The sequence below is a fragment of the Coturnix japonica genome, chromosome 1 (genome assembly GCF_054131305.1).
Source record: "Coturnix japonica strain WE chromosome 1, WE-NBRP24, whole genome shotgun sequence".
NCBI lineage: Eukaryota > Metazoa > Chordata > Aves > Galliformes > Phasianidae > Coturnix > Coturnix japonica.
The window spans coordinates 61227655-61254893 of record NC_140663.1 but is presented as its reverse complement, the minus strand read 5'-3'; the positions used below and the strand labels follow the sequence as shown (position 1 = coordinate 61254893).

Here is a 27239-nt window from a genome sequence, read left to right as displayed (position 1 = left end):
TTCTTGTAAATACCCTATGGAAGAGAGTCGAGAGGGTGCGACCAGTATTCATTCAGCACATCCCGGTGACAGAATTTCAGATATAACCGAAAAAGTGATTCAGGATGGTTCTCCCTGATAAAAGCAGATTTTATTCACAATTGCAATGGTGGTTGTCCTGCTTGTCGGATTGTACTTATGGACTCAATAGTACAGCATTTGTACCTTGTCTCCCCCACTCCTTCCCCTTTCCCCTGTTTTCCCACTGGTTGCGTACCCCAGATTATTCACAATCTAACCAATGATTTACATTTGTTAACTACCTTCTGACACTCGTTGCTTCATGTGCTAAGTCATACCAGTCAGTCACCATCCTGCTGTTTGCAAGATGTCTCAGTATTCTCCTTATCACGTTGATACGGTGATTCTCTCCAAGGCTGCTTCCATTCCGTCCAGAGGACATTTCCTTTGTCAAACAAAGGGCAACAATGGAGGGGAGTGCGGGGGATGCCAGGTCTTCCCGATGCCTCTTCAGGTGCTTCCATGGACATGCAATGACTCGTCCTCTGGTTTGATCAACTTACGGCAGGGTATTCTTGAAACGTGCACGGCAGGATACTACATATATGTTCGTACTGACACGCCATAAATTGTTCCTAGCCATACACGTATATTGCTAATTATTTTACTTCTCCTCCTTAAATTCTCTGTTACTCGGGTCTCTTCTGTCCGACACCAACTGTCAGTAAGGCTCAGAGATATTTCAGAAGGCTGGACAGACAGGAGCTGCAGTCTTTGCGCCTATAACCTGCTCCATCTTCCTAATGTCAGTGATTATGAATTACTTCACCTATATACTGAGCATGCATTCCTGGGGAAGGTTTATCTAGAGGAAAAGTGATGGAAACCATCAGAGTCCCCCTCCCCCTAACCACCCCCCCCTAAAGTAGAAAGACCCCCAGAAAGAACGAGGGCAGCAGAGAGCATGAAATGAAAATTCGTATCTTATTCTAATGCAGAAGCAACATTTGATTCCCACAACAAGAAGGGGCAGTGGGCACAAAATGGAACACGGGCAGCTCCATCTGAACACGAGGAAAAAGTTATTTAATGTGAGGATTACACAACAGTGGATGAGGCTGTCCAGGGAGGCTGTGGGGTATGATGTCTCCTTCCCTGGAGATACTCGGAACTCGCCAGGACATCTTCCTGCGTAACCGACACTGGGAAACCTCCGTTGGGATGGGGGTGGGTTTGAATGTGATGATCATCTTAGTAGAGGGCCTTTGCAACCTATAAAATACTCAGGCTCCGTGTAATTTTTATATCGCACTTTATTTTTTTTTAATTGAAGAGAAGTGCCATCCCTGCTAGTTCTTTCGAGGGGGTGGCTTCTTGCAGGGCTGCTGTGGGTCCAGGTCACTGCCAGCCCTCCTCTTACGGGGCCTCCGGGCCCTCACAGCTGAGCGGCCAGGAGCGGAGGGGCTGCTGCCCTGAGCAGAGGGATCTGCTGCTGCCAGCTGCTCCGTCTCCTCGTGGGGCTCCTCCTGTTGCCTGGGGATGTGGGTAGACAGGGTGTGACTGGGATCCCCATGGAGGACAGCCTGTGTTGTGCTGGGCTGCTCCTCTCTGCTGGCATCTTCACTGCTGCCGTTGGTTCTGGGAATTGATGTAACAGTCCCTCGTTGGGAGGCTCCAGGGCCAGGGGCGGCCACAGAGCTGTCCTCCTGCCCGCTGGCTGCAGGGCCCTCCTCCTGCCCTCTGGACACGTGGACGCCCTGGAGGCCCAGCTGCCCGTGGGCCTCCTCGCCCCACCGGCTGACAACAGCGTCCACAAGGCCCTGGATGAGCGTCTCCGCTCTGTCCCCCAGGGCAGGCCGCAGCAGCCGGATCAGGGCCTCGCTGTCCAGCCCGATGTTACACAGGGTGTTGAGGATGAGGTTCTCCACCGTCATTGCCTCCCACCACTGTGTCCCAAGGACGGCTCGCAGCTCCTGGCGCAGCCATGGCAGCACAGGGTCGAGGATCTCCTGGTGCTGCCTGAACAGGGCTGCCCAGACCTCCAGCAGCAGACCGCCCACCATACGCCCCTCCTCTGCCTCCACAGCCTCCTCCTCCTCTGGCAGCATCAGAAGGGGTGGAGGGGATGGCGCGTCGTGCCGGGGGCTGTAGATGCGGGCGACGCCTGCCTGGAAGCAGGCAGGAACTGGTGCTGCTGGGGGACAGATGATGAAATCCAGGTCGCTGTCATCCCACTCAGCAACCTTAACAATTTCCATCACTCTGCGGCAGAGCGGGCAGGTCTCTTTCTGCTTGGCCCACCGCAGGATGCAGCCGAGGCAGAACTCATGACGGCACGGTACTGCGTAGGCAATGTCCTTTTGCACGTCACGACAGATGGGACATGTCCACGCCTCCTCTGCTGCCATGGTCTCCATGCTGTGGCCTGATGGGGAGTGAAAATGAATCTCTCTCCCTTGACAGAGCCTCAGCGGTGAAAGTTGTGCACTGCAAGAGGGAGAGAGGCCGTGGTCATTCTCTGTCTCTGGGACAGGCAGAAGAAATGTCCTGCTCCCACAGCAGGAAACCCTCCTAACCCCACACCTGTGCCACCCAATGCCTGATGCTCTCACAGGGTCAGACTGCTGCCCTGATCCTGGCAGCTCCCCCATCCCAGAGCTCACCCCTTTACCACTCTGGGTGATGCCTCCCCACCCAGCTCACCTGTGCTGCTGCACGTGCACCTCTGTGAGACCCCAGCTGCCTGAACCAGGCAGGCCAGGGGATTCCAGGTGATGGCTGTAGGGATGGGCACTGAGAGCAGCTGCCAGCAGTCCCCAAAGCACAGCCCAACACACAAACAAAATCCTCGCTCCACCTCCAAGCCGCACACACTCGCTCGGCAGGAGTCCAGGCTCGAGACTGACTGGGCCAGGCCCTGCCAGCGCCCAAAGCTCCATGGCATCACAGCCTGTTGCTCAGTGATGTCACCGCAGCCCTTGTGCCACCACAGCACTCACTGATATGTTTGCTCATGGAGCATGGCTCCTATGAGTGAAGGATAAGGTACCCGGGTCACTTCAGAAAAGAGAAGAATTATTGAGGATCTTCTTTAATTCTTGTAAATATCCTATGGAAGAGAGTCAAGAGGGTGCGACCAGTATTCATTCAGCTGATCCCAGTGACGGAATTTCAGAAATAACCGAAAAAGTGATTCAGGATGGTTCTCCCTGATAAAAGCAGATTTTATTCACAATTGCAATGGTGGTTGTCCTGCTTGTCGGATTGTACTTATGGACTCAATAGTACAGCATTTGTACCTTGTCTCCCCCACTCCTTCCCCTTTCCCCTGTTTTCCCACTGGTTGCGTACCCCAGATTATTCACAATCTAACCAATGATTTACATTTGTTAACTACCTTCTGTCACTCGTTGCTTCATGTGCTAAGTCATACCAGTCAGTCACCATCCTGCTGTTTGCAAGATGTCTCAGTACTCTCCTTATCACGTTGATACGGTGATTCTCTCCAAGGCTGCTTCCATTCTGTCCAGAGGACATTTCCTTTGTCAAACAAAGGGCAACAATGGAGGGGAGTGCGGGGGATGCCAGGTCTTCCCGATGCCTCTTCAGGCGCTTCCATGGACATGAAATGACTCGTCCTCTGGTTTGATCAACTTACGGCAGGGTATTCTTGAAACGTGCACGGCAGGATATTACATATATGTTCATGCTGACTTGACATAAATTGCTGCTATCTATACATGTATATTGCTAATTATTTAACTTCGTCTCCTTAAATTCTCTGTTACTCGGGTCTCTTCTGTCCAGCACCAACTGTCAGTAAGGCTCAGAGATATTTCAGAAGGCTGGACAGACAGGAGCTGCAGTCTTTGCGCCTATAACCTGCTCCATCTTCCTAATGTCAGTGATTATGAATTACTTCACCTATATACTGAGCATGCATTCCTGGGGAAGGTTTATCTAGAGGAAAAGTGATGGAAACCATCAGAGTCCCCCTAACCCTATCCTCTCCCCTAATGTAGAAAGACCCCCAAAAAGAACGAGGGCAGCAGAGAGCATGAAATGAAAATTCGTATCTTATTCTAATGCAGAAGCAACATTTCATTCCCACAAGAAGGGGCAGTGGGCACAAAATGGAACATGGGCAAAAATTTCTTTAATGAGAGGATTACAGAACAGTGGAAGAGGCTGTCCAGAGAATCTAGGGGGTTTGATGTGTCTTTCCCGGGAATACTCGAAACTCGAAAGGACATTTCCCTGTGTAACCAACAGTGGAAAAGCTCGTTAGGATGGGGGTGGGTTTGAATGTGATGATCATCACTGTAGAGGACCCTTGCAACCCATAAAATACGCAGGCTGCACGTAATGTTTTATATCTTGCTTTATATTTTACTTAATTGAATAGAAGTGCCATCCCTGCTAGTGCTTCCGAGGGGGCGGCTTCTTGCAGGGCTGCTGTGGGTCCAGGTCACTGCCAGCCCTCCTCTTACGGGGCCTCCGGGCCCTCACAGCTGGGTGGCCAGGAGCTGAGGGGCTGCTGCCCTGGGCAGAGGGATCTGCTGCTGCCAGCTGCTCCGTCTCCTCGTGGGGCTCCTCCTGTTGCCTGGGGACGTGGGCAGACAGGGTGTGACTGGGATCCCCAGGAATGTCAGCCTGTGGTGTGCTGGGCTGCTCCTGTCCGTTGGGACTTCCGTTGCTGCCGTTGGGTCCAGGCCTTGCTGTAACTGTGCCTTGTAAAGAGGCTGCGGGGCCAGGGGCGGCCACAGAGCTGTCCTCCTGCCCGCTGGCTGCAGGGCCCTCCTCCTGCCCTCTGGACACGTGGACGCCCTGGAGGCCCAGCTGCCCGTGGGCCTCCTCGCCCCACCGGCTGACAACAGCGTCCACAAGGCCCTGGATGAGCGTCTCTGCTCTGTCCCCTAGGGCAGGCTGCAGCAGCCGGATCAGGGCCTCGCTGTCCAGCCCGATGTTACACAGGGTGTTGAGGATGAGGTTCTCCACCGTCATTGCCTCCCACCACTGTGTCCCAAGGACGGCTCGCAGCTCCTGGCGCAGCCATGGCAGCACAGGGTCGAGGATCTCCTGGTGCTGCCTGAACAGGGCTGCCCAGACCTCCAGCAGCAGACCGCCCACCATACGCCCCTCCTCTGCCTCCACAGCCTCCTCCTCCTCTGGCAGCATCAGAAAGGGTGGAGGGGATGGCGCGTCGTGCCGGGGGCTGTAGATGTGGGCAATGCCTGCCTGGAAGCAGGCAGGAACTGGTGGTGCTGGGGGACAGATGATGAAATCCAGGTCGCTGTCGTCGTCCCAAGCAGCAACCTTAACAACTGCCATGGCTCTGCGGCAGAGCGGGCAGGTCTCTTTCTGCTTGGCCCACCGCAGGATGCAGCCGAGGCAGAACTCGTGACGGCACGGTACTGCGTAGGCAATGTCCTTTTGCACGTCACGGCAGATGGGACATGTCCACGCCTCCTCTGCTGCCATGGTCTCCATGCTGTGGCCTGATGGGGAGTGAAGATGAATCTCTCTCCCTTGACAGTGCCTCAGCGGTGAAAGATGTGCACTGCAAGAGGGAGAGAGGCTGTGGTCATTCTCTGTCTCTGGGACAGGCAGAAGAAATGTCCTGCTCCCACAGCAGGAAACCCTCCTAACCCCACACCTGTGCCACCAGTGCCTGATGCTCTCACAGGGTCAGACTGCTGCCCCGGTCCTGGCAGCTCTCCCATCCCAGAGCTCACCCCTTTACCACCCTGGGTGATGCATCCCACCCAGCTCACCTGTGCTGCTGCACGTGCACCTCGTGAGACCCCAGCTGCCTGAACCAGGCAGGCCAGGGGATTCCAGGTGATGGCTGTAGGGATGGGCACTGAGAGCAGCTGCCAGCAGTCCCCAAAGCACAGCCCAACACACAAACAAAATCCTCGCTCCACCTCCAGGCCACACACACTCGCTCGGCAGGAGTCCAGGCTCGAGACTGACTGGGCCAGGCCCTGCCAGCGCCCAAAGCTCCATGGCATCACAGCCTGTTGCTCAGTGATGTCACCGCAGCCCTTGTGCCACCACAGCACTCACTCATATGTTTGCTCATGGAGCATGGCTCCTATGAGGAAAGGATAAGGTTCCCGGTCTCTTCAGAAAAGAGAAGAATTATTGAGGATCTTCTTTAATTCTTGTAAATACCCTATGGAAGAGAGTCGAGAGGGTGCGACCAGTATTCATTCAGCACATCCCGGTGACAGAATTTCAGATATAACCGAAAAAGTGATTCAGGATGGTTCTCCCTGATAAAAGCAGATTTTATTCACAATTGCAATGGTGGTTGTCCTGCTTGTCGGATTGTACTTATGGACTCAATAGTACAGCATTTGTACCTTGTCTCCCCCACTCCTTCCCCTTTCCCCTGTTTTCCCACTGGTTGCGTACCCCAGATTATTCACAATCTAACCAATGATTTACATTTGTTAACTACCTTCTGACACTCGTTGCTTCATGTGCTAAGTCATACCAGTCAGTCACCATCCTGCTGTTTGCAAGATGTCTCAGTATTCTCCTTATCACGTTGATACGGTGATTCTCTCCAAGGCTGCTTCCATTCCGTCCAGAGGACATTTCCTTTGTCAAACAAAGGGCAACAATGGAGGGGAGTGCGGGGGATGCCAGGTCTTCCCGATGCCTCTTCAGGCGCTTCCATGGACATGCAATGACTCGTCCTCTGGTTTGATCAACTTACGGCAGGGTATTCTTGAAACGTGCACGGCAGGATATTACATATATGTTCATGCTGACTTGACATAAATTGCTGCTATCTATACATGTATATTGCTAATTATTTAACTTCGCCTCCTTAAATTCTCTTTTACTCGGGTCTCTTCTGTCCAGCACCAACTGTCAGTAAGGCTCAGAGATATTTCAGAAGGCTGGACAGACAGGAGCTGCAGTCTTTGCGCCTATAACCTGCTCCATCTTCCTAATGTCAGTGATTATGAATTACTTCACCTATATACTGAGCATGCATTCCTGGGGAAGGTTTATCTAGAGGAAAAGTGATGGAAACCATCAGAGTTCCCCTCCCCCTAACCACCCCCCCCTAAAGTAGAAAGACCCCCAGAAAGAACGAGGGCAGCAGAGAGCATGAAATGAAAATTCGTATCTTATTCTAATGCAGAAGCAACATTTGATTCCCACAACAAGAAGGGGCAGTGGGCACAAAATGGAACACGGGCAGTTCCATCTGAACACGAGGAAAAAGTTATTTAATGTGAGGATTACACAACAGTGGATGAGGCTGTCCAGGGAGGCTGTTGGGTTTGATGTCTCCTTCCCTGGAGATACTCGGAACTCGCCAGGACATCTTCCTGTGTAACCGACACTGGGAAACCTCCGTTGGGATGGGGGTGGGTTTGAATGTGATGATCATCTTAGTAGAGGGCCTTTGCAACCCATAAAATACTCCGGCTCCGTGTAATTTTTATATCGCACTTTATTTTTTTTTAATTGAAGAGAAGTGCCATCCCTGCTAGTTCTTTCGAGGGGGTGGCTTCTTGCAGGGCTGCTGTGGGTCCAGGTCACTGCCAGCCCTTCTCTTACGGGGCCTCTGAGCCCTCAGAGCTGGGTGGCCAGGAGCGGAGGGGCTGCTGCCCTGAGCAGAGGGATCTGCTGCTGCCAGCTGCTCCGTCTCCTCGTGGGGCTCCTCCTGTTGCCTGGGGACGTGGGCAGACAGGGTGTGACTGGGATCCCCAGGAATGACAGCCTGTGGTGTGCTGGGCTGCTCCTGTCCGTTGGGACTTCCGTTGCTGCCGTTGGGTCCAGGCCTTGCTGTAACTGTGCCTCGCAGAGAGGCTGCGGGGCCAGGGGCGGCCACAGAGCTGTCCTCCTGCCCGCTGGCTGCAGGGCCCTCCTCCTGCCCTTCGGACACGTGGACGCCCTGGAGGCCCAGCTGCCCGTGGGCCTCCTCGCCCCACCGGCTGACAACAGCGTCCACAAGGCCCTGGATGAGCGTCTCTGCTCTGTCCCCCAGGGCAGGCTGCAGCAGCCGGATCAGGGCCTCGCTGTCCAGCCCGATGTTACACAGGGTGTTGAGGATGAGGTTCTCCACCGTCATTGCCTCCCACCACTGTGTCCCAAGGATGGCTCGCAGCTCCTGGCGCAGCCATGGCAGCACAGGGTCGAGGATCTCCTGGTGCTGCCTGAACAGGGCTGCCCAGACCTCCAGCAGCAGACCGCCCACCATACGCCCCTCCTCTGCCTCCACAGCCTCCTCCTCCTCTGGCAGCATCAGAAGGGTTGGAGGGGATGGCGCGTCGTGCCGGGGGCTGTAGATGTGGGCAATGCCTGCCTGGAAGCAGGCAGGAACTGGTGGTGCTGGGGGACAGATGATAAAATCCAGGTCGCTGTCGTCCCACGCAGCAACCTTAACAACTTCCATCACTCTGCGGCAGAGCGGGCAGGTCTCTTTCTGCTTGGCCCACCGCAGGATGCAGCCGAGGCAGAACTCGTGACGGCACGGTACTGCGTAGGCAATGTCCTTTTGCACGTCACGACAGATGGGACATGTCCACGCCTCCTCTGCTGCCATGGTCTCCATGCTGTGGCCTGATGGGGAGTGAAAATGAATCTCTCTCCCTTGACAGAGCCTCAGCGGTGAAAAATGTGCACTGCAAGAGGGAGAGAGGCCGTGGTCATTCTCTTTCTCTGGGACAGGCAGAAGATACGTCCTGCTCCCTCAGCAGGACCCCATCCCAATCCCACGGCTTTGCCAGCCCATACCCCACGCTCTCACAGGGTCAGACTGCTGCCCTGGTCCTGGCAGCTCCCCCATCCCAGAGCTCATCCCATTACCACTCTGGGTGATGCCTCCCCACCCAGCTCACCTGTGCTGCTGCACGTGCACCTCTGTGAGACCCCAGCTGCCTGAACCAGGCAGGCCAGGGGATTCCAGGTGATGGCTGTAGGGATGGGCACTGAGAGCAGCTGCCAGCAGTCCCCAAAGCACAGCCCAACACACAAACAAAATTCTCGCTCCACCTCCAAGCCGCACACACTCGCTCGGCAGGAGTCCAGGCTCGAGACTGACTGGGCCAGGCCCTGCCAGCGCCCAAAGCTCCATGGCATCACAGCCTGTTGCTCAGTGATGTCACCGCAGCCCTTGTGCCACCACAGCACTCACTGATATGTTTGCTCATGGAGCATGGCTCCTATGAGTGAAGGATAAGGTACCCGGGTCACTTCAGAAAAGAGAAGAATTAGGGAGGATCTTCTTAATTCTTGTAAATACCCTATGGAAGAGAGTCAAGAGGGTGCGACCAGTCTTCATTCAGCTGATCCCAGTGACAGAATTTCAGAAATAACCGAAAAAGTGATTCAGGATGGTTCTCCCTGATAAAAGCAGATTTTATTCACAATTGCAATGGTGGTTGTCCTGCTTGTAGGATTGTACTTATGGACTCAATAGTACAGCATTTGTACCTTGTCTCCCCCACTCCTTCCCCTTTCCCCTGTGTTTCCACTGGTTGGGTACCCCAGATTATTCACAATCTAACCAATGATTTACATTTGTTAACTACCTTCTTGCAGCGACTCGGCACGGACTCAGATGTGAACGATCCAAATCGTTTATTACAAGTTCTCACATCCCGTATATACCTTCACAAGTTGTTATTTTCTAACTTTCCCATCCGCCCTTACAACTTTCCCAAACACCTTACACGTCAACAAAGCATTCTACAAAACACTTTTCAACTGTCCATGCAGGCACATATCCAATCAGAGCTGTGAGACTCTTCTTCTCCTTGCAGAGGTGTCCTTGGTTCCCATGCTGTTTATCTTGCTCCACAGCTGCTGCTCTGAACAGCTTTTCTTGTATTCCCACAATTCCCCCTTTTTTGTTTATTGACAAGCTACTACCATACTATAAAATAATAACACTAATTGTATTAATAACATAATCATTATAACTCAATCAAGGCCTCGATTGACAATACTCTAAAAGTGAAAAAAGAGACAAGTCTAATACAACATAACAACATTACTGTTAAAGCCACTAAAAAGAACAAACATGTTTGTACTGCAACCTAAGTTTCTGCAACCTGAAAATAAATCCATGAGGGTCCCATTGTGTTAATCTGTAACTGATCAGGAAAAGTCTTCAATTTTTATATACTCTGATATATTGATTTTTAATGACCACTAAAATTTGTGCAGTAAATGCTTTTAAGATGTTCATAACCATGCTCTACCAACTGAGTTATCCGGGCTAATAATTGATTAATGATCGCACAATTTAATGGAATATCATGTCAAATAGAACCAATTTTAGAGGACAAATGTACTAGAGTATCACTAGGGGCATTAATACTTATTGACCCTTGAGAAACAGCAAGCCATGTTGGTGGTGGATGTGACAGGTAGTGCCAGCAGGGCGTCCCCTGCTTCAAGGTGCACATTTCCTCTCTCACCCATCACAGATTCTCTCCTGCATTCAGGGTCTGAAGGATTTCTTCCAGTTGTACACCACATCCGCATGGCCAGTGCGTGATATAGAGCCCAAGTGGAACACCTGCTTGGAAAACAGAATAAACCATCAAATTTAGTTCTATTAGCGTGCACTTTTGTCTAAAATGATGCATGGTTATATTTTCAGATCCCAATTAATTGGATGTAAAAGAGGTATCCGTTCTATGATACAGGGTCATCTCTTTGCCTGGGATTCCTTTCCAGGTTTTGTCTTTGAAAATTAAGAAAAGCTAATTAATAGGCTAATAACATCATAACCAAACAGTACTAAAGCATTAAAAGAGCTATTCCTGTAGACTCTAGCATTGATTAGATCAAATCCTGTTTAATACACATCTGATCTATTACTAAAATAGAAGAAGCACACAACATCCTAGCTAATGCCTTAAACTCTAAATCTTGAGACTGCATTCACCTGTATGTGCTGTGGAAAATACATAAGAAGAATGAGTATCTATTGTTACATGTGCATATTTTAGACGGCCAAATTCAGGAACGTGAGTGACATCTGTCTGACACAGTTGAAGAGGTGCTGTGCCACATGGATTTGTCCGAGTCTGAGGCAAAGAGCTATCAGTCAAATTATGTAGCTGATATTCAGTCATAAACATGGTGTATTGCATAGGAGAGAGGATCATTCTTAACACAGTTTTCCAATCGTGAGGGGTCATAGCGTAACTGTCACTGTTTGTAACCAAAAGATTGTATGTAAAGGCTGACTGAACTCCGAATGTTCTCACTGACTCCCTTAGCTCCTTCACTGCCTCATAAGGCAGAGATTCCAAACGGGGGACCTGATTAGGAAAGGTCTGCAACGTGTCAGCATCACCCCTTAATATTGTTTCTTTTTTGCATTGCTCTAAGACATCACAGTACGCTGTAGGGAAATTTGTCATTCCTGCTTCCTTCAAAGTATCATCAGGAGGAAATGTGTCCGATTCTCTTTCTGGATCTTCTGGACCAGGGTCACAACGATCCCCTGGTTTCGATCCGTCCGTGTCTTTAACCACGTTACACGCCGGCTGCACAGACGCAGCAGCGCACGACGTGGGGGGGGAGGAGGGCAGAAGCGGCGCGACGAACATCGTAGGCGGAGCGAAGGGCGAGGGCGCCGTAGAGGGCGGCAACGCGGCGAACGTCGGGGGAGGAGCGAACGGCGGGAGCGCGAAGGGGGGCGGCTGCGGCCCCTCGTCTCCCCGAATCGGGGAGGGGTCGGAGCCGCAAGTTGGATCCGGGCAGGGGCCGCTTCCCGCAGCGAGAGGCAGCGGCGGGGTTGGGACGGAGGGCGGCAGGGAATGGTCGGAATAAATTCTTTCCCGTCGTGATTACTTAATCCCTTCCATTATCCGGCTCCAAACGGGCAACAGCTTAGCAGCCTTTCTGTCTTTAGCGAGAGAAGCCTCGTAGAGTTTTGAGCCGATTTTGTCCCAAAGTTCTCCATCGAGAGAGAACTCAGTTTTTGGAAATTCAGGGACATTTTTGCTTATCCATTTAAGAAGAGTAGCTAATGCTTTAGTAGACACAGTCTTATCCTGATACGGTAACACTGACCGCAATACTTCGAGATTTACTTTCTGCTCCTTCGTTAGTGAGCTCCCCATAGTTCCCGACTGCTCACCTTCTGTCCTGCAGAACGGTGCGGGTGCGCGCGAAACAGTCTCTCCGAAGTTCAGTCGGGCGACGCTGCCGGACCGGGCTCGCTCAGCCGCGGGTTGATTTGCCCCATGTTGGGCGCCATTTGCAGCGACTCGGCACAGACTCAGATGTGAACGATCCAAATCGTTTATTACAAGTTCTCACATCCCTTATATACCTTCACAAGTTGTTATTTTCTAACTTTCCCATCCGCCCTTACAACTTTCCCAAACACCTTACATGTCAACAAAGCATTCTACAAAACACTTTTCAACTGTCCATGCAGGCACATATCCAATCAGAGCTGTGAGACTCTTCTTCTCCTTACAGAGGTGTCCTTGGTTCCCATGCTGTTTATCTTGCTCCACAGCTGCTGCTCTGAACAGCTTTTCTTGTATTCCCACACCTTCTGACACTCGTTGCTTCATGTGCTAAGTCATACCAGTCAGTCACCATCCCGCTGTTTGCAAGATGTCTCAGTATTCTCCTTATCACGTTGATACGGTGATTCTCTCCAAGGCTGCTTCCATTCTGTCCAGAGGACATTTCCTTTGTCAAACAAAGGGCAACAATGGAGGGGAGTGCGGGGGATGCCAGGTCTTCCCGATGCCTCTTCAGGCGCTTCCATGGACATGCAATGACTCGTCCTCTGGTTTGATCAACTTACGGCAGGGTATTCTTGAAACGTGCACGGCAGGATATTACATATATGTGCATGCTGTCTTGACATAAATTGCTGCTATCTATACATGTATATTGCTAATTATTTAACTTCGCCTCCTTAAATTCTCTGTTACTCGGGTCTCTTCTGTCCGACACCAACTGTCAGTAAGGCTCAGAGATATTTCAGAAGGCTGGACAGACAGGAGCTGCAGTCTTTGCCCCTATAACATGCTCCATTTTCCTAATGTCAGTGATTATGAATTACTTCACCTATATACTGAGCATGCATTCCTGGGGAAGGTTTAAGTAGAGGAAAAGTGATGGAAACCATCAGAGTCCCCCACCCACTAACCCCCCACCCTAAAGTAGAAAGACCCCCAGAAAGAAGAAGGGCAGCAGAGAGCATGAAATGAAAATTCGTATCTTATTCTAATGCAGAAGCAACATTTGATTCCCACAACAAGAAGGGGCAGTGGGCACAAAATGGAACACGGGCAGTTCCATCTGAACACAAGGAAAAAGGTATTTAATGTGAGGATTACACAACAGTGGATGAGGCTGTCCAGGGAGGCTGTGGGGTATGATGTCTCCTTCCCTGGAGATACTCGGAACTCGCCAGGACATCTTCCTGTGTAACCGACACTGGGAAACCTCCGTTGGGATGGGGGTGGGTTTGAATGTGATGATTATCTTAGTAGAGGGCCTTTGCAACCCATACTCCAACCAAACTCAGGCTCCGTGTAATTTTTATATCTCACTTTATTTATTTTTTTATTGAAGAGAAGTGCCATCCCTGCTAGTGCTTTCGAGGGGGTGGCTTCTTGCAGGGCTGCTGTGGGTCCAGGTCACTGCCAGTCCTTCTCTTACGGGGCCTCTGAGCCCTCACAGCTGGGTGGCCAGGAGCGGAGGGGCTGCTGCCCTGAGCAGAGGGATCTGCTGCTGCCAGCTGCTCCGTCTCCTCGTGGGGCTCCTCCTGTTGCCTGGGGACGTGGGCAGACAGGGTGTGACTGGGATCCCCAGGAATGTCAGCCTGTGGTGTGCTGGGCTGCTCCTGTCCGTTGGGACTTCCGTTGCTGCTGTTGGGTCCAGGCCTTGCTGTAACTGTGCCTCGCAGAGAGGCTGCGAGGCCAGGGGCGGCCACAGAGCTGTCCTCCTGCCCGCTGGCTGCAGGGCCCTCCTCCTGCCCTCCGGACACGTGGATGTCCATCCCCCCAATGATGGGACATGTCCACGCCTCCTCCGCTGACATGATCTTCATGCTGTGGCCTGATGGGGAGTGAAGATGAGTTTCTCTCCCTTGACAGAGCTTCAGCGGTGAAAGATGTGCACTGCAAGAGGGAGATAGGCCATGGTCATTCTCTGTTTCTGGGACAGGCAGTAGAAACGTCCTGCTCCCTCAGTAGGATCCCATCCCAATCCCACGGCTTTGCCAGCCCATACCCCACGCTCTCACAGGGTCAGACTGCTGTCCTGGTCCTGGCAGCTCTTCCATCCCAGAGCTCACCCCATTACCACCCTGGAGGACGTGTCCCCACCCAGCTCACCTGTGCTGCTGCACGTGCACCTCCGTGAGACCCCAGCTGCCTTAACCAGGCAGGCCAGGGGATTCCAGGTGATGGCTGTAGGGATGGGTACTGAGAGCAGCTGCCAGCAGTCCCCAAAGCACAGCCCAACACACAAACAAAATCCTCGCTCCACCTCCAGGCCGCACACACTCACTCGGCAGGAGTCCAGGCTCGAGACTGACTGGGCCAGGCTCTGCCAGTGCCCAAAGCTCCATGGCATCACAGCCTGGTGCTCAGTGATGTCACCGCAGTCATTTTGGCACCTCAGCACTCACTCATATGTTTGCTCATGGAGCATTGCTCCTATGAGGAAAGGATAAAGGACCCAGTTCTCTTCTAGCATGAATATGATTGAAGGGGGATCTTGTTAATGCTTATAAATACTGAGTGGAAGAGACTCATGTGGGTGTGGCCAGATTTTTTTCAGCAGTTCCCAATGACAGAACAAGGGGCTATGGGGAGATACTAGTACATGAGAAGTTCCATTGGAACATGAGGAAGAATTTCCTTCTTTTTAGGATAACTGAACAATAGAACAGGCTGCCCCGAAAGTTTGTGTGGTTGTGGTTTCTCCTTGTCTGGATATTCAGAGACCACCTGAACACTATTCTGTGAAACATACTGTGGAGAACCTGTTTTAGGCAGTGGGGGTTAAATGTGGTAGTCTCTGTAGAGGTCCCTTCCAGCCCTTATTGAAAATGACCGTGTATTTCTCTCTTTAGACTTATCTGATTTGTACTTTACTAATGACTGTGACTCATTTCTTTCAAAGATGTAAATAATGTAAATAGGGGGTTGAATGCTTAAATTATTATGGCACTGAAATATCAATGAGTTTGAATCTTGCCAACTTAGAATTCTTTTGTCATTACTAGTTTTCAAACACAGCAGAGAATATCTACAGTGAGCTTTCCCTGCGAAGGCTTGGGGCTCCTGATATATACATATAACACAAAATAAAGCATGCCATGAAATTTCAGAATGTTTTTGTGGAAGAATACTGAGGTTTTTTTTATGATTCAGGACAGCAAACCAGGAGGTGATTACTTGAATCTTGCAGGAAGTTTCCCAAAGGAAATGAAATGCAGGAAGAGGACAAACAGGGTATTTTAGATCAGAGAATGTACGCATATGGATATTTGTAAGCATGTGAAAGCATGCAGGGCTATCGTCAGCATAAATGTAAAACATAAGACTCCTTCAAGTGCACAGACTGTGTTATAAATGATATATTATACAATATTCTGTCCCCTTCTGTTGCAGTTGGTAATGTATTCCTTTGGTATCTTCTGTCCTGCCCATGTTCCTTCCAGCTTTAGTCACACTGGGCTCTGCCCCTTCCTCAGCCTTTGGTGATCTTCTCCTGTTTGTTTCCTGTAGGCATTATCACGGGCTGTGGGAGGCGGGACGTTCTGACCACCCCGTCTCCTCGCAGGGAGCCGGGGCAGAAACGCAGAAACGCCGTCCCCTTCCCGGGATCCCCACTGGTCCTCCGCCCCCCCCCCCCCCTCACCCCCAATGCCCATTTAAGGCAGTCCACAGAAAAGAAAAAAAAACTTGTCCCCTTAACTCCCATTAACCCGCATGATGTTCTGATTTGGAATAGCAACACCAATCAAATTACAAAACCGTAACAGACCCACACTGGTTGTTCCTGGCTAGTGAAGTTACATCAGCTAAAGACAGGTCCTCTGACTGCCTCCTTTTGCTGCAGGAAACTCCCATTTGTAATCTCAGAGCTTGCGACAGTGGCAAATTATGGCATTTTTTCTCATTCCTATTGCTCTGCACTGGTGTGTTCCTCTTATATGAAGTGTCTTAGAGATGGAACTACACTGGTAGATAGAAGAGGACTAGGGACTAATCCATGACTCCAGTGCTAGGCAGCACAGAGCACAAGCTGGCTTACAGGGTTCTCAGCTGAGCAGCATTCTCATTCTCCATTCTCTTGGAGAGAACTAGCTGGAGTATCTGGAATAGGGCTAACAATCAGGAATATGAACAATCAGGAATCCAGTACTTTGTCTTGCTTGGGGGTCATTATTAATTTAACAGTCAACACTCTTAGAGCACTCTTAGAGCAGTACATCCCCAGAAATTTTTAGGTATAACTGTACAAAACTGTCATCTTACAAATGAGATTTGCACGAGTTCCTGGTGCTCCTTTGGGTATGTGAATTTCTAGAACAAGAATGAGACAGCTAAGGTGGTATTGCTGCACTCAGTTTCATCTACATTTATCTTTCAGTGTCTTGAAAGGGTACAGTGATACGGAGCTGCACCAAACCAAAGGTGGTCATCGATTCTTGTAAACTGAGATAGCTGAGCCATTTCTGTGATGTTTGAGAAGTGGAGTTTGAATGTCCTGAAGTTTAAAGGAGAAAAATCTAAGCAAAGTGTTGAGAGAAAACTGATTGCTCTGTCTATACTGAGCAATATTTTCCACGTCTCTATTGTGAACAGTGGGTTTGTCCATAGATTTTGATGTGCAAGCTACAAGTGACTTTTTAAGATCATCTGTAAGCATTTTTTTCATAGCAAATATCATCTTAGGTTAGAGGCAAGAAGACACTGGCGGTGGCCTTGATTTCTTCTGCTTCTTATGCAGCATCTGACAGTTGTAGCATTTAGTTATTTATTACAGGTTTTAAGGTTGTTACAAGACTTCAGAAAACAACTCAGAGCTGTTGGAAGTTTCTATAGAGCCTTCTGAAGCCAGCATCTCTTACAGTGCTGACAGGTGGACACTCACTCCAGCAAACTCCTGCTCCCCACTGGTATCTCAGCTCTGCAGAATGTCCTCAGCAGATCCCTGTCCCAGAAACAGAAGAAATGGTATACCCAAGTGATCCCTTCACTCCTTTGTTCCTCAGCCTTAGTTCCCTCAGCGCTGGGGAAATTTGTACATGTTGCTACATCCAAAGGAGTTGTACATGAACAGTTTTAGGTAGATTGTGCAGAAAGAGATACATCTTCTGGGCTATCCCGAGAGACATGGTGGTTAGTATACTGTAGCTGAACTAGGTCAGACATATGCCTTACACATACATCTAGTATGATTCTGAGAATAATAATCAGAAGACTAGCTGACATGTATTATCTGAATTATTTTTTCCAACTGCTTTCTAGGCAGCAATTCATTAGGCAAATTATTATGCCCTAGAGCAAAGTGTTTATGCTTTTGGCTCCATACTCCTAGATCTGTTGAGCAGAAAATGGAGCTGGGAATAGCTGCTGGAACTGAGTACGAGACCTTGCTGTCAGAGCATTCATGCAGTGTGCTGTCATATTTCTTGTCACTTCATGCTTGAACGTGGTTGCTGCCATCCCTCTTTTCTCCCGGTACACTAAACAACCAAGGCTCAGGAATGCAAGTGATTATGTTAAATGAATTGTCTCCATACCCTTGTGTATGCAGATAATATCTTTGTTTTTAGTTGAATGTTCACAGTGTGCTTCTTGAATAATGCAATGTACATGTTGGTAGTTTTTGAAACATTAAATATCTGGCATATGATACCATGAAGCAATCTATAATAAAAATCAGTGTAAATCCATAGAAATCTGAGAAATCGTTTCAATTTAAAGCCTCAAAAAGGGTCCTAATATTCCCACCATCCTGAGTTATTTTTCAGAGTGGAGAAATCATTCCAAATGTGATGTTCCTCAGGTTGTCCTTTAAAAAAATAAAAGAATGGGGGAGGTGGAAGAAATGTTCTGCTTTTTCCAACAAGCAAAACCAGTTTGAGGAGAAGGTGTTGATATTACAAGCAGAGTGCTAGTTTGCCGTAACACATTATTTTCCTGACCAGTTTGACGAGGCAAAGCAGCACTGTGTACTGTGACTTATTAGTGTCGTAGCAATCAGAGAAAGGGAATTTGACCTTGAGGCAAATTCAGAAAAAAATATGTTGCTTGTTGAAACGTGTGTTACTTCTTCAAGTCATTATCTGGGTAAAGTGAGCTTCAGCGATAGCTCCCACGTGCTTCTCATCAGTATACAAGATATTCTGGCAGACCTCTGTAAAACAAAAGGATAAATTTCATCAGTCCTGCTTCTTTGTCTCTTTTGGGAATATCTTACTGAGCTTATAGGAATATAAACATCTAGTAACTAGTGGTTGGTTTTACCTTTGGGGAACGTAACCACATTTTCACTATTCCTTAATGTGGAATTTATGGCCTTAGCTGTCCTTTGTCCCGTGTGATTCATGGCTAACCCCATATTCTTCTGAGCCACTGTCACATCTGACATTTAAAGTTACTTTTAAACCTACAGTCTAGCCTTATCTGAAAAATGTTGTGGCCTTATCAAGTGGATGTCATTATGGTATCCTGTCTTCATGTCTCTGCACAGTGTGTGGATCCCAGACCATACCTTCTTATTCACTCCAAAATACCCTTTAGCCTGGTTGTCAGGTCCAAACCTAAAGGTTTTTCATGTATTGCGTTACTGCTGCTTCACAGAGGCAAACCACTAATGAATAGCTTTTGTTCTTGCTTGATTATTGAGTACTGCTCTAAAATAAGGGATTAATCATTGTTCACATCTTTGTTTATTGTGTTTATTGTAATCGCATAAAACATGTGGAAGTCATTTAGTATTAATGCGATCGTCAAAAGTCCTTGGGTAGAATTTCTATTGTAATTCAGTATTAATTACTCTGAGCATTAAAGGAAAGAACTTTAGTCTTTGTGCTGCCTGAATCCTAAAAGAATCACCTTAACTGTGTATAAAGTCGAACTTTTCTCCTTAATCATTTGAATGTGAACATCTATAACAGCCAATGTTCCCTGGGTTTCAGAGAGAAAAGCTAGCTCAAAGGAGGACATAAAAAAGGAGTGTACAGTTTTAATGGTTACATATACAGTACTTGTTGGGAAGGTGCTTACTATGTCCTCTGTAACCTAAGGGTGCCGGTGGGTCACTTCAGTCTAATTCCTATCATGACACTGTTTTGATAACTTCATGGAGGGAATCATAGAATCATAGAATGGCCCAGGTTGAAAAGGACCACGATGGTCATCTAGTTTCAACCCCCCTGCTATGTGCAGGGTCACCAACCACCATCAGAATTCATTCTGATCCGCTTCAATTTTACACAGAGTCTCATATTCTATTCGATATCTTTCCAGCTGCATCTTTTTCTCAGCTATTAAAGCCTGCAGTTGCTGTTCCTGTGCTTCCCTTTGCTTTGCTATAGACTTCAGCAGATTCCGTGCACTGATGGCCTTCATCTTCTCGCTCTCGACAGCTAGCCCAGGCTGCCCAGGGCCACATCCAGCCTGGTCTTGAATGCTTCCAGGGATGGGGCATCCACAGCCTCCTTGGGCAACCTGTTCCAGTGTGTCATCGTCCGCTGAGTGAAAAACTTCCTCCTAGTATCTAACCTAAATCTTCCCTGTCTCTTAGTTTAAAACCATTCACACTTGTCCTATCACTGTCCACCCCTGTAAGCAGACATTCCCCCTCCTTTTTATATGCTCCCTTCAAGTACTGGAAGGCTACAGTGAGGTCTTCCTAGCGCCTTTTCCTTTCCAATCTAAACAAGCTCAATTCCCTCAAATTCCCTCAACCTTTCTTCACAGGAGAGGTGCTTCTATGATTTGGTGGATTTTTGGAATTGGTGAGAAGACCTGAGTCAAACTAAAAGAAACAAAACTGGGGCTGTCTGCTTTTTGTTGTTGTTTTTTCTGCTTTTTTTTTTTCTTTTTTTTTTTTCTCTGACTAAAACTTTCAGATAATATAGTTTAAGTTCTCCACAGTCAATCTACAAAATCAGGCTGAGTAGTTTCAGCTGAATGACATATATCTTGGTTCAGAAAACTGCCCAAGGAAGATTGTCCTATTTTATGTGACAGACAAATAGTCACCTCATTCACTGAAGTTAGTCACTGAAGTATTAAGTCCAAGTTCAGTTCCCTTTTCTTTTGGAAAGGGGACTTAGGTATCTATCTATCTGTCATCTAGTAGTAGTAGTCCTAACTACCAAGAAAGGGGCATGCAAGGTTCAATTACAGATGTAAGACAAAAGAATGCAGACTGAGTTTGCAAAGCTACTCCTATGTTAAATAGTATCAATGCCATTGATATGTCTCTGGCATTTGAAAACTATGAACAATAGTGAGTTGAGTGTTTTGCTCTTTCTTCACAAGTAAATACGGTACTCATGGACAAGCAAAGCCTTACAGAAGTATTACCATAGTCCTAGCAAGCAGAATTTATTTCCTGCTACCTTAAAAGATGCCGTATCTCATTTGAATGAAATTAATGAGGAGAACAGGTTGAAGGAATTTTAGAACTTTCAAAAAATACCAAAACAGTTGAAGAGATTCAGCAAAAGCTCCAGCATGTTTCAGCTATGTGTACTGCACTTCTGATGTTGTTGCTGCAAGTGTTCTAGTCATAGCAATTTAAATTGAGTACAGGCTGTACTACCACTTGAGAAGAAACCTCAGCAGTTTGATCATGTTGAAAAGGAATTTAAGCAGCATTTTCAGCATTAAATACCATGCATCTTGGAAATATATCTAGATGATATGCTCAAAATTGCAGACTTTCATGTGGGTACCATACTGGAAGCACACTGCTAGGATCCTTAAGAAACCTTAAGAAAAGGTAAAACAGAGAAAGGGGAAATTACTGGAAACAGATTAAACATCCTACCAAAGGCACTGAAGTTGTTTCCAAAGAAAAGAAAATTAAATTATTATAATTTCTGGCTGATTTAATATTAAGTAAGTGTGTGTGTGTGTGTGTGTTTGTATGTGTGGCAGAAAAAGTTTCCAATAATATGATAGATGCGTATGCCCAGTTGATTATAGTGTTATAGAATATCCCAAGTTGGGGGGGACCCACAAGGATCATCAAGTCCAACTTCTGGCTCCCCACAGAACCATCCCAAAATCAGACCATATGTCTGAGAGTACTGTCCAGATGCTTCTTGAAGTCTGGCAGCTCAGGAGTGTGACCAATGCCCTATGGAGCCTGTTCCAGTGCCTGACCACTCTCTCAGTGAAGAACACTTTCCCAGTATCTGTCCTTCTCTCACACAGCTTCGTGCTGTTGCTTTGGATTCTATCGTTGTTCACGAGAGAGAGGAAATAAACTCCTGCCCAACCTCTTCTCCTTGTGAAGAAACAGTAGGCCACAATGAGGTCTTTCCTCAGTCTCCTCTTCTCTAGGCTGACCAAAACAGGGGACTTCATCTGCTCCTCATGTCTCATCTCTCCACCCTGGACAGAGTCAACAGCTCTTCCTGATTTAGTATCATCAGCAAACTTGCTCAGTACTCCTTCTAGTTCTACATCCAAGTCATTTATGAAAACATTAAAGAGAACTGTCTCTAAAATTGAGCCCTGGGAAACCCCACTAGCAACTGGCTGTCAGCCTGATGTAACCCCATTTAATGTAATCCTTGGGGCTCCACCCGTCATCCAAGTGTTTACCCATCTCATTATGTCTAGCTGTATACTGGATGTTTTGTCCAGAAAAATACTGTGAGAAACAGTATCAAAAGCTTTACAGAAATCCAAAAGATAACATCATGTGAATTCCTTGGTGAACTAGATAGGTGACCTTGTCATAAAAGGAGATTAAATTAGTTAAACAGGACCTTCCGTCATGAACCCATGTTGGTTGTGACCAATGACTGCATTGTCTTTCAGGTGCTATTCAGTAACTTCCAGAATAGTTTTCTCCATATTTTTACCAGACACTGAAGTGAGAATGACGGATCAGTAATTACCAAAGTCTTCTTTTTGCCCTTCTTGAAAATGGAAACATTATTTGCTAGCTTTCAGTCAGCTGGGACTTCTCCTGATTCCCCAGAACACTGAAAAATAATTGAGAGATGTCTTGTGTTAACATCAGTGAGCTCTCTGAGTACCCTGGGATAAATCCAATCAGCCCCCAAGGACTTACATGCATCTGGGTAGAGCAGCAAATCCAATTAAACCATCAGGTATAAAAGAAGTGCTCAGAGAAAATAGGGCCATTGCAGACAAGCTGTATGAATTATTTGCACCTGTACTTCCTGTGGAAGAAACTGAGGTCATTCCCTGTGCCACTGGGGAGATTCAGTAGGCTGAAACTGAGGTATCCTAGTGAACATAATTGACAGGGCTGGACTCATCTGTGAATATGGAAGGAACAGGAGTGTGTGTTTCTTCACTTAAAACTGCATTGATACTTGAAGATGGGGAGGTGTCAAATAGAGGACTGATATTTAAAAACAGTTCAAGCTAAAATTGTTCAGTAAGTCTGTAAGCTTGATATCAAATTGGTAGAGACTATATTTTAAGATACTATTAGCAAACATCCGGATTAATGTATGTGCTTTTGTGGAGAATCAGCATGGTCAACTCCAAGGAATGTTGCAAAACTTCTAGAGTTCTTTAAAATATGTGGATAAGAGTGCTATATAGCCACAAGGTAAAGTCTGTTTGAATTTTCAAGAGGATTTTGACAAAGGAATTGGGACAATTATGTCATAAGAGAGAAGGTACTGGGTAAAATATTTGGTTGAAAGGATTCGGGGAATGAGACATTAAGCAAGTACTTGAAAGTAGCTCCCTGGGGTTACTACACAGACAAACTACTCACGTATCATAAAATCTTTTGAACTGGAAATGCGTGGATGTGGACAGAGTTCAAATATACTTGTCATGTTCCTGCTCTTCTTGCTGCATCCATGTATGAGTTGCAGAGTGAAGGGTAGGCACTTTCGAAGATCTACTGAGCAGCGAATCAAGACATCTCAAACATGATCTGTTAGAAGTCTTGAGAAACACCTGTCAGTCCTTCCAGGCATAACTGAACACCACCAGAGTTACTGAGAAATGTTGCTGTGAACTGACATTGTATGAAAGTGAAGTCTTCAGAAAGAACATTCTGAAAACCCAGCCACATCTGCGGTCCTTGTTCTGCCTTGAGTTCTCCTTGTTCATTTCCAGGGATTTTAGTGATGGAATGGACTCTTGTGCCAAGGTCTTGAAGGCACTTCTTCCTCCATCGAACTGTCCATATTTTTTTCTCTCCTTTTCTGTCTTTTTATCTTCTTGTCTGGCATCCACTAATTTAAATGCTCCAGAGCAACTTTTCACCTGAATATAAGAAGTGGTGACAGCTGAGGCTGTGTACAGAGAGAAGCTAATAAAGGAAATACAGAAATCATTTTTTAAAGTTTTTAGAATTTTGTAAATTGATTTTACTCCATTTCACATTTTGCAGATTCACCCCGTATTTCTCTGGACTATGAACTTTTAAAATAATTATTATTATCAAACTTTTAGAAAACAGCATTCTTTAATATCAAGTTCTACTCCGTCTGTGGCCATGGGACATGGTCTCTGGGACCACCATATGCTATAATTTAAAAACCTTTCTTAGGTTTTCATATACATTTAGTACAATTATTGTTGTAATGCTTATCAAAGCATCTATTCTGTTAAATGATTTCAGTCTACAGTTTATGTTGCACAGGGCATCATTAAGAAGCCCTTAATTCAAACATTTTTGTTTTCCTCCTTGAAAAGATCTCCTAAGAGGTTGAGGAGAGGATATAGTTGCATGTTAACTTCACAGATCTATGTAAATTATTAATATGCTAAGGAGGTGATGCTAAAAGCTTAGTAAACAATCAGATATCCTAGCCAGAAAACCTCCTCACCTATAAATTAGTCTTTCATGGCTGTAAAGTTTTCTGTATGTTTTATGTTTGGGTTACAGAACATTTAAGGCCAGAATTAATAGAAAAGCTTTAACGTTGTTAACATTTGTTGCAGTGCTATAACAGGCGGTGATGTCTTGTGACTCATATCTGGACAATATTTAAAACCTAGTTCAAATACCTAGAATTGGATGAGATATAGTACTGTCCTTTTTGTGTTTGGATGCTGTCCCAAAAACGGAGCAATCTGTTTTAGAGAACACAGGTTAATCAAGAGGAAATCTGAAGACACTATTTTCAACATTTTTATTGTGTAGTCTTAAGATCTCTTTGGATCTACATAAGGAGGAAACAAAATATGATCAGGATAGAAGAAACGGCTTTACTGGAGGATGTGGGTTTTCTTGGAGTACTGATTTCCATAAAAACCCGAGGAAATGTGTGATCTTATGACTTTTCTTCTTACAAATGCAGTCTGCATGCAGTCCAGTAAAATTGAATACTGAAGATATCAGGATTAGTTCTGTAATTATTTCTTTTTTTCTCATTGGTCTCTTTGGTTCCCATTTTGTTGTCTTCCTTACCCTCCAGGCTTTCATCTGTAAATGCTGTGAAATATTCAGAAGATTTATAAATACTAGGCAGCAATTTCTTTTTGACAATGAATGTGGTTTGCAGTCATGTCGTTCTGCCTATCCTTTTATATTATTTCCAATTCTCTGTGACTTTAGTCGCCGCAATCTTCAAAGAGTCAAACTAAGACAAGCAGCTCATCTTTTGAAAGCTAAGATTCAAACTGTCAGATAACAGAATGGATTGATGTTTAGCTCTACTGGTTTTGGAAGGAGGTATTTATAAGCACATTCTAATTTGAGCTGGCAGAATAAGGATCACGCACAGTCCTAAAATACCAGTGAGCTCTGATTTTAATGTTTCATTGCTTAAGCGTATAGAGCACCTCAATGTTCCATTGAAAAACAGAGAGTCAGCTTTCTTTTGATGCTATATATAGTATTCCCAGCATGACAGTGTAAGAGTGGAAATGGGTGGAAGTTTAAAAAAAAACCCTTTACTAATACAGAATCCAGTCATAAGATGATCTTGCATCTTCAAAGGGATTAGAGTCTACCTCTGCAGTGTCTAACTGGACTATGAGTGCATCAGAGTATTCTGAAGGTCACTGGGTAAGTATAGCATGGAATTAAGAAACAGCCTGGCTGGAAAAGACGTAATCGCAAGCACTGCACAGTATGTTTCCTTGATTTTGGGGATTTGGAGATGACGGTGGGAGTGATTATAATCCCTAACCTGAGAAAAGCTATTAATTATTAAATTATTTAAATTATTAAATGTGTATGGGAGAATCAGGCTAATTTGTTCACGTTTAATCTCTGGAACCAGAGATGAGAGTAAAGCGTAGGGTTTTTGAAGTTGGAAACCTCTGTCCATAAATAAAGAGGAGGCAGTGTGAATTCTCAGTGAGCTGCAAGCTGTGTGTAAATATTGAGCTAAAGTGAGTGTTAGGAGAGAGGAGCATCTCCCCTGAGAGGCTGAATGGAAGATATGCTGCCTTTGCGTCCATAGCAGGCAGTCAGACTGGGGAATTAGGAAGGCAGATGGAAAGGAGAAGATGGGGATAGTGCTTGTGAAGGGGCCCACAGTGAGAACAGGGGTGAGTGCTTCATGCTGAAGCTGTTTGATACAAGACTAGATGAAGCACTGTGGATCCACCACAAAAAATGAAAGCCTTCTGCGTGGATGGACAGTCTTTGGCATCTCTAATTTTAGTGATTTAATCCATCAGCCTTTGTGATTAATTGTGTTATTTTATAGCTTTTCTAACTGCTCTGAACTGCATTGCATGCCTGATTTTTGTTGTTGTACTTGAGGCTTTGAGCATACACACAGAGAGATCAGAATAGGCTTTGCCATTCACTTCAATGGCATTGTAATTCAGTCTTGGTGAGGTAGCTTTCCTTAGGCTAAGTAAACAAAGGTTTATGTAGTTGGAAAACATGGGATAAAACAAGAAAAGGGAAGAATTTCTAACACATTTTGTGCTCGTTTCTGGCCTCCTGTGTGGACAAGTAGAATAGCTGACCTTGCACCTAATGCATGCTGACAGTGCCAACATGGAGAGCAAGTGCGTGGTAAGCATAGTGCTCTTATCTCAGACACAGTCCGTGTTTTAGTGACATTGGCTACACAAGCCCCAGATTGGGTGCATAGTCAAGAAGTGCGTTGGGCATTAATGAGTGCACCCCTGTTTGAAAGCACAAAAGCAATCAGAACTGAGTGCAGTGAAACTCCTGGGTCACAGCAGTGAAGGATCAGATGTGTGATTGCAAGCTGACTTGTGACCCCAGCTGTAAGTGTATGCAAACAACTGCAGCAAATTGCTAAATCATTCTTGGCTAATGCTGACATTAAACTATCTAAATCTTTTTTTTTTTTTTTAAGGATGATTCTCTGCTGTAAGAACAAATACACAATTATTTATTTTTATTCCTTCTGCTCTATTCCCCCGATATCTATGTGTCTTAATTCCAAAATAATATTCTCAACCTTTTTTTTTTTTTTTTTTGAGAAATCAGCTTTCAGTTAATCCAGAATGCTGAACTTGTGACTTTGCAGATGGCAGTGCAGTAGAGCGACTGATATATCTTCACAGGCATGAGATAGTGGCTCTCAGGGGAGATCAAAAGGAAACCGAGATGCAAGAAAATGCTGCCCTTATTACTTGTCAGTGGATTGGCTCACTATCACTGCAGCAAGTTCCTTGTGGTTGCAGGAAGTCATCTCTTAGGATGAGAGAGCAGTTCTGTCCCAAGTATCTGCTAGAGAGCATCAGTAGGAACGTTAAAAACAGATCAGAGATAAAAATAAACAAAAAACCCAAACCACTTCTTTCTCTTCAGTCTTTGATTGTGCTGTCAACATTGAACTGTCTCTGGAAATTTTCCCTTGGATGCATCGTTCTGCCTGAGAAAGTAGTCCACATCTGAGGGAATCCTACATCTGGTAAAAAGGAATTTGTTTCTCTGGTATCTGTGCAGCTATGCCTACATGTGCTCGTTGAAAGTCATGCTTTTTAAGTTGATGTGTCATACGAACCTGACAGCAAAATTGTGCTGCTGAGGATTTCATGTGCTTGCTGGCCACTGATGAATGCAGCGTCCAGGCTGAGCAGGCTGCG

The 27239-nt window shown here is 46.6% G+C and overlaps 4 protein-coding genes across 5 annotated transcripts in view; 1 reads left to right on the top strand and 3 right to left on the bottom strand.

Annotated features, from left to right (window-relative positions):
- The window catches only part of ST8SIA1 (ST8 alpha-N-acetyl-neuraminide alpha-2,8-sialyltransferase 1), a 157653-nt gene that overhangs the window by 98604 nt on the left and 31810 nt on the right, over window positions 1-27239 (top strand). The window lies entirely within an intron of this gene.
- Window positions 1296-3637, bottom strand: LOC146762463 (E3 ubiquitin-protein ligase Topors-like). Its single transcript, XM_085542120.1, has one exon. The coding sequence runs from the start codon at window positions 2649-2651 to the stop codon at window positions 1350-1352; it is 1302 nt and encodes a 433-aa protein (XP_085398246.1). The 5' UTR covers window positions 2652-3637; the 3' UTR covers window positions 1296-1349.
- On the bottom strand, window positions 3969-7045 carry LOC146762462 (E3 ubiquitin-protein ligase Topors-like). Its single transcript, XM_085542148.1, has one exon. The coding sequence runs from the start codon at window positions 5488-5490 to the stop codon at window positions 4420-4422; it is 1071 nt and encodes a 356-aa protein (XP_085398274.1). The 5' UTR covers window positions 5491-7045; the 3' UTR covers window positions 3969-4419.
- LOC146762461 (uncharacterized) lies at window positions 7349-9302 on the bottom strand. Its single transcript, XM_085542154.1, has one exon. It carries the CDS (start codon window positions 8579-8581, stop codon window positions 7514-7516), a length of 1068 nt encoding a protein of 355 aa, XP_085398280.1. The 5' UTR covers window positions 8582-9302; the 3' UTR covers window positions 7349-7513.

Bases quoted from the DNA above. Each gene is read 5' to 3' on its own strand.
- LOC146762461 (XM_085542154.1), bottom strand. From the start codon at position 8,581: ATGGAGACCATGGCAGCAGAGGAGGCGTGGACATGTCCCATCTGTCGT.
- LOC146762463 (XM_085542120.1), bottom strand. From the start codon at position 2,651: ATGGGGGAGCTGCCAGGATCAGGGCAGCAGTCTGACCCTGTGAGAGCA.
- LOC146762462 (XM_085542148.1), bottom strand. From the start codon at position 5,490: ATGGAGACCATGGCAGCAGAGGAGGCGTGGACATGTCCCATCTGCCGT.